General features: G+C 37.1%; 1 protein-coding gene across 1 annotated transcript; it reads left to right on the top strand.

Moving 5' to 3' along the window:
* The first annotated feature begins 4,464 nt into the window (after window positions 1-4,464).
* Window positions 4,465-4,884, top strand: LOC131160878 (uncharacterized). The gene has a single exon (XM_058116755.1). The coding sequence runs from the start codon at window positions 4,465-4,467 to the stop codon at window positions 4,882-4,884; it is 420 nt and encodes a 139-aa protein (XP_057972738.1).
* Window positions 4,885-12,476: the final 7,592 nt, after the last annotated feature.

Below are 12,476 nucleotides of genomic sequence, written 5' to 3'. Positions count from 1 at the left end.
TGTTATCTTATTTTAATGCTAACAAACAAGTGAAATTTAATGTATTTGTGTGAGTAATGATATTTCAGGGCTCATATATAAGAAAGTAAGTTCAAAGTGCTCACAAGGATCAAATAAGCTTAAATGAGTCAAAGCATGGATTTAAAGATGATATATTAAACCTTGAAAAATATGAGGTCATGCTTGCCAAGGAATATTAAAGTCAAAAGAGCCAAAAAAAAGGCAAAGTGAGAAAGCTCAAAGAATAGGGAAGCTTGAAGAAAAGATGGACTCAATCCAAGGACAAAGCATGAAGACTTAAGAACCTAGAATGTTAATGTCTTAGGAGTCTCATATAAGTGTTTTAATGTTTAAAATATCGTTTGAAATATTTTGAAACTCTTAGGTTAACTTCTTGGACCTAGACACCTTTTAAAATACCTGAAAAATATTTTTATAAGGTCAAAAATTATTTTAAAAAGGTTAGAATCATTTTTGGAATGAAAAGCACCAAAAAAAGTTTTCCCAAATGCTGTTAGTTTTTATACATCCGCATTGAGGTGAATTTTTCTCTATCCAACTCTCATTATTTTAAAATGTGTTCAACATCAAAGTTTTAGCATTTTCTCTTATCTTTATTTTTACACCAAGAACACCTAATTTGGAGTAATACAGAAAAATATATGGCTAAAACACTAAAACAAGGTCCCTTCTATCGAACATCTGAACACTATTCACAGGAGGCACTTCAGCTGTCTGAACAGTATACAGAACCACTTTAGATGTCTGAAATCGACACCTCAGACGTGTGAAGCTTTTTTGGACAAAAATATTGCAGGCAGTAGCTGTTCAGATGACTGAACTCGGCACTTCAGACATCTAAACTTGACACCTCAGATGTCTAAACCCTACTTCAGACATCTGACCCTGTGTCTAGTTCATTTTTTAAGGGTTTTCAGGAACTTTAGATGATTGAACTCGAATCTTCAGTCATCTGAACCCTGTTCAAAGGGAAAATTTTTTAAATTCTAATATTTTAAAATATAGCCGTTCGAGCTCTAAACTTTCTAAAAATTTGGGAAACTCTCTGAGGAAACTTTTGCAATATGGAAACAAGTTTGAAAGCCTATAAATACATGGTTTTGCAAATCAAAATGTGTCCAAGAATTGAAAATTTTGTTTGTAAAGCTGAAAGCACTATTGTTCTTCTAAAGCTCTCTTGTTCACTTATTGCAAAACTCTTTTTCTAAGATATTCTGAAGTGCTGATTCTTCTTCCTTTGAATTCCTATTGCTAATCCTCTTCTAAGAAGGATATTGGTGAATTCTACACTTGAGTTTCATTGTATTTCGTATTGATATTTTACATTGAAGTATATAGTGCTAAAATTGTACTAACTTGCTCTTTGAGAGAGTATACTTGTATGCAGATTTTATCTTGTGTTTCTTGTAATTTTTTTATGTTCCAAGGATTGTTTGGATTGTTGGCTAAGCAAGGGGACATTGCTTAGAGAGGCGGGCTCTAGCCTAAAGGAGTGACCGAACGAGGGGACATTGTTTGGAAAGGCGGCCTCTAGCCTAAATAAAGGAGTGTTGTAAAGGTTTGTTCCACCCGTCAACAAAACAGGTTTAGTGAATCCTTTGGTGGTTTTCCAAAGGCGAGAATGTAGGTTGTGTTGAAACTGAACCTCGTAAATTCTCCGCCTCATTCTCTCTTTCCCTATTCTTTATTTTCAGTGCATATTTAAATTATGTGGATGGTTTAAATTTGAAAATCATATAAACTATGTATATTTGAAAATCAAACAAATTAAGGTTTAATTTTGATTTGGGTTGCAGAAACCGAAAGGGAGTACATTGGTTACACCATATCTTGCAAAAACCATACGGGAGTACGTTACTTGGTTAACATCCCAAAGATAAATTTACCAAGAGTTTATTTGAATTCTAAATATTTGGAAAGAGTGATTGGATTCATTTATACAGGGCATTACATCAACAAGCATAAATTCTCATTCACTACAGGGCTTGGTTCAAATTTGGCTAATATCAACAAACAACCATTTTGAGTTTTTATATTAAATAAGTTCTGAATACTTTATATCTTGGTTTGGTTGTTTGTTGTTTAACTTGTACTTGGAAAATAAATTGATGGTTTGGCTTGAAGATATTGTTTCATTGATTGGTTGTTTAATTGTGTTATTGACTGGGTAAAAGAACTAAGTTCTTGAGTGATTAAAGAATTAAACAAACAAGTCAAGAATTGGTTAAAAGAAACAAAGGAAGTTTAAGGTATCTTAAAAGGAATTAGAAGAAATTTTTAGAACCCAATTCACCCCCCCCCCCCTTTTGGGGACCTCGAGTCGTTGTTTTCGATCGGTTCGTTTGTGTTTCCGTTTCAGGTTTAAGGTAAGGGAAAATTGATTACAACAGTTATTTCGTAAAACTAAACCACTAAAAAATAGTTTACATTCATATGATTGATTTGAATGCTATTTTACTAAATTTCATCGGGTTGAAATGTCGGGTTTCATGATTTTACGGTTTTGGTAAAAAAACGAGTTTTGGCGTATGGTATCCAAATGATTCAAAACTTATTTATTTGTATTAGTATGTATGTAGGAGATGCCTAAATCCCTTATTTTTTATTTAAATGGTGTTTATTGTATTATATACTATATAGCGGATTTTTGTTTAAATTAGTGTGACATGTGGATGAAAATGAACTTGTGAACATTTGATATTATTGATATGGATAATGGGAATGGAGTTCCAAATTGCTATATTGGAAAATGTTGAAAAACAGGTGCCGGTTATATACCGTGCTAATTATGCAAAAAGGGTAAACCGAAAGGGTGTGTGCCGGTTTATACCAGATATGGATATATGAGTTTGTGAAAATACTTGAATTGCACAGGTTATCATGTTTTGCTATAAATTGTATATATGATAAGTGGAACCACACCTTGCAACTATTGGAGTTGAAAGATACTACCACCTAAGGGGTTGAAAGAAACTACCAACTAAGGAGTTAAAAGATACTACCGAATTGGAGTTGAAATACTTCCGGGTAAAGGAGTTTATAGTCCCGACACCAAAAGGCTCGGATTCCATTGCTAGTGAGTACAGTGCAACAACACAAGCTAAGCGATGTGGGTACAGAGATGGTCGACTTGTAGGAGTTTGTAATCACTGGTGAATAATGGACCAGAGGAGGGAGTTGAACAATATATGAGATACATAACACTGCCTGCACTAACAGGGCATTGTTAGAGATATCAATGCACAACCCGTGCCACGGGGTAAAATAGGCATTATTTTTTATACCAAGTTGTTGGTCATTCTATATTCATATACATGATTTAAAGGCTGATATGGAAAAACGGTATTGTTTATATTGATATATATGTTTTGCTTCAGTATTGAAAACCTTTGTTTTATATATATGGATATATGTTTTAAATTGAAATACTCACATGTGGTCACACACTGAATGTAATACTTTCTTCCTTACTGAGAAGTGTCTCACCCCGTTACACAACCTCTATTTTCAGGTCCTTCAGGACGTTGGTCCTAGTTACGAGAGCAAGTAGGAGGGTGGTTTTTGGTTTAGTTGTGTAAGTATTCGGTTATGTAATAAACTTAGTCAGAAGCATTTTTTTGGAGGTTGTAAACACTGATTTATGTATTAAATTCGATGTTTGAGAATTTAAGAATACAGTTGGTAGACTCTGGTATATACCCAGTATAAATCCCGATGGATATTTATGTTTTTTCGCAACATTTATATCCGAGTTTTGTATGATGTACACCTGCATGTCCTCTTTAGGGCGGGTTGTTCATGTATGTCTATCAGGTATAGGTTATTATGTATGTAGGTTGGCAACCTGGGTCTGTTTAAAGGGTTGGGTCATTACAATTGGTATCAGGACCCTTAACCAGTCAAAAGTGTGATTTAAATCATGCTGCCTGGTTAGGGATATGTTCAAAATTAAGAATTTTCTACTTATATATTCTAGAATATACCATTGTATAGGACATGGATAAGACCTAGGGTTTTTTTTTGTATGCCTAGAGATGGAATTCCCTTGGCAGGCCTCTATGTTTTTTTGGATCATTCGAAGGGTTCAAAAAATCACGGCAATCTATTGATGATGTTGTTTCCAAGCAGAAGGGCAAGATTTGAGTTAGAATGATGATGTTAAATTAATGGAGTACGTCAATATTGAAAATATGATTTTAGGGGACTGAGTCTATAGTAAAATAGTATTAGTCAATATTTAGGCTTTTACCTTCTAATGGATTTTCATTTTTGCCTTTCAAGATGGAATTTAGGGACATTATTGCCAACATAGGAGGTAGTAGTAGTGAGAGTGCTGGCCATGAGGCTGACAGTGACTCTACGACTGTATTACGGGATTTCGCACAATAGCTTATGGCTGAGGTGGTGCGAATGAATAGGGGGTAGGACCATCTCACATCTGAGATGGGATGCTCCATTAATCAATTCACCAGGTTGAAGCCTTCGATGTTCGTAGGAAGTGTAGATCTAGTTCATGCTGAGAATTGGATCCAGGAGCTCAAGAAAATCCTGGATGTTTTAAACTACACAGAGAAGCAGAAAGTAACCTTTGCAACATTCAAGTTGTTAGGGGAGGTAGAGAGATGGTGGGTGTCAGTTAAGAAAATGGAGGAACACCAATCGATACCAGTAGCAATGATGTTGTCCCGTTTCAGAGATCTATTCTTTGCACGGTACTTTCTGGCTATGGTCAGAAATGCGAAGATGGAGAAATTTATGAACTTGTCTCAGGAGTCGCTGTCGGTGCAGCAGTACGCTGCCAAATTCCAGGAGCTATCCCGATTTTCTCCATTCATGATACCAGATGAAGCGAGGAAGGCCTAAAAGTTTCATAGGGGTCCAAGGAAGGAGATCCATAGACAGACAGCGATCTTTTAGTTGCAAAAATTTGCTACACTGGTCGACAAAGCCACTATGGCAGAGGAGAGCCTACTGGAGGACATGGAGGTTCAGGTCCTGAAGAAGAGGCCAGTGCCTCCTAGTTCTTCGTCTGGGAGGAGGCAGGGTAACTGGAAGAGGAATAGTGGTAGTACGTTTTAGAACACCGCAGCTTCCCATGGTTGCTCTCTTCATGGTAGGAAGTAGCTGGTCAGTGTTGGCTGACTCTGGGGGCTTGTATACAGTGTGGTAGGCAAGGACATAAGGCGATAGATTGTCACCTGCCAAGAAACAGTGGAACCTCGCAACAGTCGTACAGAGGAAATACTCAAGCATAGCATGGTGGCCAGCAAAGGGGTACAACCCAGGCTAGGGTGTATTCTCTAACACCTGGCGATGCAGAGAATGCCGGTGATGTAGTCACAGGTATCATTTACATGTTTTTCTCATAAAGTTGTCGTATTATTTGATTCTGGGGCAACTTATTCTTTTATTTCCCTAGAATTTGTTAAACTGTGTGGATTAGAGGTTCAACTATTAGATCATGAACTGGTAGTGGCTACGTCGTCAGGATTAGTAGTCGGGTGTAGCAAGGTACTCTGTGACTTTCTGGTTGAAATTCAAGGAAGGGTGCTACTAGTTGACCTTGTGGCATTCGATATGTATAGCTTTGATATCATCCTAGGGATGGGTTGGCTATCCTCCAGTTATGCCAATATCGATTGCTGCAAGAGGGAGGTGATATTTAGACCGCCAGGGTAGCAGGAATTTAAGTTCCTAGGATCGTGTGTGCGATCTGCACCACTGATCCTTTCAGCTTTTCAAGCTAGGAGGTTACTCCTGGAGGGTTTCCAAGGGTATCTGGCATTTGTGAAAAACACACCAACTAAAGAATGTAAGCTTGAGGTGATTGCAGTTGTGCGTGAGTTCCCTAACATGTTTCCGGAGGACTTGCCAAGATTACCTCCAGACCATGAAGTGGAATTCGCTATAGAGTTAGCTACAGATATGGCACCAATTTCGAAAGCTTTGTATCTCATGGCTCCAGCCGAATTAAGAGAGTTGAAAGAACAACTTTAGGAGCTGCTTGACAAGGGGTACATTCGACCTAGTGTTTCTTCCTAGGGAGCACCGGTGTTATTTGTGAAGAAGAAGGATGGGTCGACGAGAATGTGCATCGATTACAGAGATCTTAACAAGGTAACGGTAAAAAATAAATATCCACTACCCAGGATTGATGATCTGTTTGACCAGCTTCAGGGCAGGCAGATCTTCTCTAAAATTGATCTACGATTTGGGTATCACCAGCTGAAGGTGAAAGCGCAGGACATTCCAAAGACAGCATGTCGAATCCAGTATGGCCATTACAAATTTATGGTTATGCCTTTCGGGTTGACTAATGCACCTGTAGTATTTATGGATCTGATGAACAGGGGTCTTTCACAAATATTGCGACCAGTTCTACGTGGTATTTATTGATGACATCGTAGTGTACTCTAAGAGCACTGCAGAGCATGAAGTTCACTTGAGGTTGGTATTGCAAATGCTTAGGGACAAGAGGTTGTATGCTAAACTAAAGAAGTGCGAGTTCTTGCTGGAACAGATTGCATTTCTAGGGCACGTCGTTTTCAAAGAAGGTCTATCAATGGACCCAAGTAAGATTGAGGTTGTAGTGGACTGGGTAAGCCCGAAGAATGTTCAGGAGGTCAAAAGTTTTCTGGGTCTTGCAGGTTAGTACCAATGTTTTGTAGAAGGGTTCTCTAGTTTAGCAGGTTCTTTAATATGACTCACGAAGAAGAACGTGAGGTACGATTGGACTAATGAGTGCGAACTGAGTTTTCTAGAGCTGAAACAGCGACTGGTTACTGCTGCAGTCCTGACCATTCCATCTGGGGATGGCGGATTTATTATCTACAGTGACACCTCTAAAAAGGGTCTTGGCTGTGTTCTAATGTAGAAGGGAAGAGTAATTGCTTATGCTTCTCGTCAACTTAAAGAGTACGAGAAGAACTACCCGACACATGATATGGAATTAGCAGTGGTGGTATTTGCATTAAAAATCTGGAGGCATTACTTGTATGGTGAAAGGTTCGAGATTTTTACCGATCATAAAAGTTCAAAGTACTTCTTCACCTAGAGAGAACTGAACATGAGACAACGCAGGTGGCTTGAGTTGATAAAAGACTATGACTGCACTATTAGCTATCACCCAGGAAAGGCTAATGTGGTAGCTGATGCTTTGAGTCAGAAGTCTGTTGATGCGTCGATCTCAACAGTGGGGGTTCAACATCAGATTTGTATGGACCTGGAAAGGTTGTGCTTGGAGGTGGTGGAAGGGAATCATCAGGTTGTTCTTGACAGTTTGGTGGTGCAGTCGACCTTATAGGAGAGGATCCGTGCGGCAAAGAAGGAGGATCCGGAATTAGTTGATCTTATGGAAGGAGTTCAGAGTGGGCTGAAGCCAGATTTCAGTATCTCTGGTGATGGGATATTAATATTTTGCCACAAGGTTTGTGTATCAAATAATTCCGTAATTAAACAGGTTATTCTAGAAGAGGCACACCATTCACTCTACATCGTACATCCTGGTAGTACGAAGATGTACCGAAATTTGAGGGAGTCCTTCTGGTGGTCCAACATGAAAAGAGAGATCACCTACTTTGTAGAGCACTGTCTAACTTGTCAACGGGTCAAAGCAGAGCACCAGACACCAGCAGGACCACTTCAGCCACTTGCAATGCCCGAGTGGAAGTGGGAGCACATTTTGATGGATTTTATGACAGGATTACCTGCGGCGGTGCATAGGCAAAATGCTATATGGATTATGGTAGATCAGAAAATGAAGACTACACATTTCATTTCAATTAGAGTCAGCCATTCTCTGAATAGGCTGATAGAGTTATATGTGCAGAAGATTATACTACTCCACAGTGTTCCTATTTCTATAGTTTCAAATCGAGATCCGCATTTTATGTCTTGATTCTGGAAGAGTCTACAGGATGCCTTGGGATCACAACTGACATTTAGTACATCTTTCCACCCACAAATGGATGGACAGTCTGAAAGGAGTATTCATACGTTAGAGGATATGTTATGGGCTTGTGTATTGGACTTTGGTTTGGTGATAGTTGGATATGGTATTTACCGCTTGTCGAGTTTTCATATAACTACAGTTACCAGGCTAGCATTAAGATGGCACCTTATGAGGCATTTTATGGTCACCGGTGTCAATCTCCGTTATTCTGGGATTGGGTTGGTGAGCAGTAGATACTAGGTCCGGAATTGGTTCAGCAAGCCTTTACAAAGGTTGAGTTGATCAGGGAGAGAATTAAGGCAGCTCAGAGTCAGCAGAAGAGTTATGCTGATACTCGTCGACGGGATCTGGAATTTGAGGTAGAAGATATGGTGTTTCTAAGGATCGCTCCGATGAAAGGGGTGATGAGGTTCGGAAAGAAGGGGAAGCTAAGTCCTCGATATATCGGGCCTTTTGAAATCCTAGAAAGGATAGGTTCGGTTGCTTATCAAGTGGCTTTACCTCCAACACTATCTAGAGTCCATGACGTGTTTCATGTCTTGGTGCTGAGGAAGTAAGTGTTGAATCCTTTGCACGTGCTGAGTTACAAACCTCTAGAGATCAGTGATGCTTTATCATATGAGGATGTACCAGTACTGATATTAGATCGAAAATTTCAACAATTACGGACTAGGGAAATACCGCTAGTGAATGTATTATTGCATCACCATGCAGTGGAGGAAGCTTCATGGGAGTTAGAGTCAAAGATATGCTAGAAGTACCCGCAGTAATTTTCTGATGGTATGTAGTTATGTATAGTAGTATAGGTGGTATGGTCTTCGGGAGAGTTTTGTGTGTGTGTGTGTAATCTTCCGAAGCATTACATTGTAACCACAGTATTCCTCCTCCATAAGCGAGGGTAGATAATATATTCAGGTCAGAGCTGCTTTGTGGGTAGCTGCCGACTCTTCTGTAGGTCTCCGACGTAAGGTAGAGTATGTTTGGTATAGGTTGGTGAATTTTGGAAATGAAATTCTTATAAGGAGGGGAGATTGTAGTAACTCGACCCAAAAATAAATAAATAAATAAATAATGAATAATAAATAAAAAAATAAATAATAACAAATAAATATTTTGGAGGAAATATTTTGGAGAAGATATTTCGAAAGGAGATATTTTGAGATATTTAAATATAAATATCTTGGAGGAGATATTTATTTAGATTACTTAAAAGCTAAGTTAGGTTTTATTCTATAAACTCTCATTCTCTCTCTCTCTCTCTCTCTCTCTCTCTCTCTCTCTCTCTCTCTCTCTCTCTCTCCCTCTCCCTCTCTCTCCCTCTCTCTCTCTCTCTCTCTAGGATTTCGCTCCATCCGTTGTCGGAATCCACGATCCGTCTTTACGACATGGGTCAAGAGGAGAATCTCTACAGTTATTGTGGAAGGGATCTTTGTTTGTGGAATTTTGGGATTTTTCCTAACATCGAGATAAAGGTTTGAATCCAGTTTCGATTCAGTAGATCGGTAGTATAGGAAATTATATTGAAGTATTGTTCTTCGATTTTTAGGTTTTGGGGACCCCGAGTCAGTGTTTTCGATCGATTCATTTGTGTTTCGGTTTCAGGTTTAAGGTAAGGGTAAATTGATTACAACAGTTATTTCGTAAAACTAAACCGCTAAAAAGATAGTTTACATTCATATGATTGATTTGACTACTATTTTACTAAATTTCTCTGGGTCGAAATGTCGGGTTTCGTGATTTTACGGTTTTCGTAAAAATACGGGTTCTGGCATATAGTCTCCAAATGTTTCAAAACTTCTTTATTTGTATTATTATGTATGTAGGAGATGCATGAATTCCTTATTTTTATTTAAATGGTGTTTATTGTATTATATACTATATAGCAATTTTTTGTTTAAATTAGTGTGACATGTGGATGAAAATAAACTTGTGAACATTTGATATTATTGATATGGATAATGGGAACGGAGTTCTAAATTGTTATACTGGAAAATGTTTAAAAACAGGTGCCGGTTATATACCGAGCTAATTATGCAAAAAGGGTAAAAAGAGAGGGTGTGTGCCAGTTTATACCATATATGGATATATGACTTTGTGAAAATACTTGAATTGCACAGGTTATCATGTTTTGTTATAAATTGTATATATGATAAGTGGTACCACACCTTGCGACTATTGGAGTTGAAAGATACTACCACCTAAGGGGTTGAAAGATACTATCGACTAAGGAGTTAAAAGATACTACCAAACTGGAGTTGAAATACTTCCGGGTAAAGCGGTTTATAGTCTCGATACCAAAAGGCTCGAACTCCGTTTCCAGTGAGTACAGTGCAACCACACACGCTAAGCGGTGTGGGTACAGAGATGGTCGGCTTGCAGGATTATGTAATCACTAGTGAATAATGGACCAGAGGAGGCAGTCGGACGATATATGAGATACATGATAGTGTATGCACTAACAGGGCATTGTTAGAGATATTAGTCCACAACCCATGCCACGGGGTAAAATAGGAATTATTTGTGATACCAAGCTATTGGTCATTCTATATTCATATACATGATCTAAAAGCAGATGTGGAGAAACGGTATTGTTTATATTGCTATATGTGTTGTGCTTCAGTATTGAAAACCTTTGCTTTATATATATGGATATATGTTTTAAAATTGAAATACTCACATGTGGTCACACACTGATTGTAATACTTTCTTCCTTACTAAGAAGTGTCTCACCCTGTTATACAACCTCTATTTTCCGGTCCTTCAGGACATTGGTCTCAGTTGCTAGAGTAACTGGGAGGGTGGTTGTTGGTTTAGTTGTGTAAGTATTCGGTTATGTAATAAACTTAGTTAGAAGCATCTTTTTGGAGGTTGTAAACACTGATTTATGTATTAAGTTGGATGTTTGAGAATTTAAGAATATAGTTGGTAGACTCTGATATATACCTAGTATAAATCCTGATGGATATTTATGGCTTTCTGCAACATTTATATCCCATTTTGTATGATTTACACTCGTATGTCCTTGTTTAGGGTGGGTTGTTCATGTATGTCTATCAGGTACAGGTTATTATGTATGTAGGTTGGCAACCTGGGTCCGTTTAAAGGGTCAGGTCGTTACACTATCAACACTCAGTAGGATGTATAATCTCAAATATGCGCAAAGTGTTCTAACAAGCTAATCTTTGAAAGCAAAGTGTATCAAATCTCAATATCATATTAGTGTTTTAATGATGCTAGCAGTATTATTCAAACGAACTCAAAAATATTTTCTCAAATGTATCTACGTCAAAAGTTGTTGGAAATCAAGTTTTGTAAAATATTTTGCACACAAAAAGAATGCTTAAGGAATCTTGCAATATCAATGCTAAGATCCTCAAGCTAATGAGTTTTTCCCAACACGAGATTTATCAAGTTAAATCTGTAGGAAAACTATAGCCAAACTCTCAATATAAAAATCAAACAATACAAATATCAATGAGAGTATAAGGCTATTTAGAATGAAGCACTAATAATCTAAACACTCTCTCTAGGCTTAGATGATCAAAGAAAATGAAGTAGAGGATCATTTGGGATAGTATTTGGCAAAATAGACTTTTTACATTTAAGAGAATTTTTTGTTAAAAAATTTCGACAGCATGCCATTTGAAAATAGAACATTTCCCAAAAGAATATTTGTATAGAAGTGACCTATTTGAGTTCTAGATAACAATTATCCTCAACAATCAACTTAAATAGTCTAGTATGTTCAAAAACAATAAACAGGAGTATAACTATCAATATGCAAGAGATATGATAGTTATGCATTACAAACCATAAACAAAATCACAAAGCATGAAATATGGCAATGAAACACACAAACTATATAATTGGTCATTAAAAAGTTCAAATGACACAACAAACATGATTAAACCATAATTATACACAAACCATAACAATTTAGATCATATCATAAGACCCGTAAAACATTTGATTTTAAAAATAACGGCATATGATATTAGGGAGAAGGTTTGAGCATAAAACAATCTAACTAGTTCGCATGCATTTTTATGTGAAGTTACCAAACCAGTTATGCAATTTTAAAAAACATATATGTATATATAAATATATATAAATATATATATATGTTTTAGTTTTGAAAATAGTTCTTGCCATAAAGTATTAAAATAAATACATATGTATATAAATATAAATATAAATATATATCCCCTTTTGATATTTGCAAAAAGTACTGGGGGTGTGCTTGCTGAAAAATAAGATTTTAAGTTAAAGAAAGCACGCACAAATTTTCTAGTTTGTCTATTAAACACATACTAAAATATAACAAGAAAACCACAACTACAATGATCCTAAAGGTGTCAGACAATTTAAAGCAATGATCACATGGCAGACACAAACAACATGTGGCAAAGAAATATATATGAACTTAAGATTTTCCCAAAAATCATTTCATTTACGCATATGCCAGAGTGAATTCAAAATAGATTTAAGCTAAGAATGATTGTGA

Source organism: Malania oleifera, chromosome 7 (genome assembly GCF_029873635.1).
Source record: "Malania oleifera isolate guangnan ecotype guangnan chromosome 7, ASM2987363v1, whole genome shotgun sequence".
Taxonomy (NCBI): Eukaryota; Viridiplantae; Streptophyta; class Magnoliopsida; order Santalales; family Ximeniaceae; genus Malania; species Malania oleifera.
The sequence above is the reverse complement of the archived record's forward strand: the minus strand, read 5'-3'. Positions and strand labels throughout refer to the sequence as shown.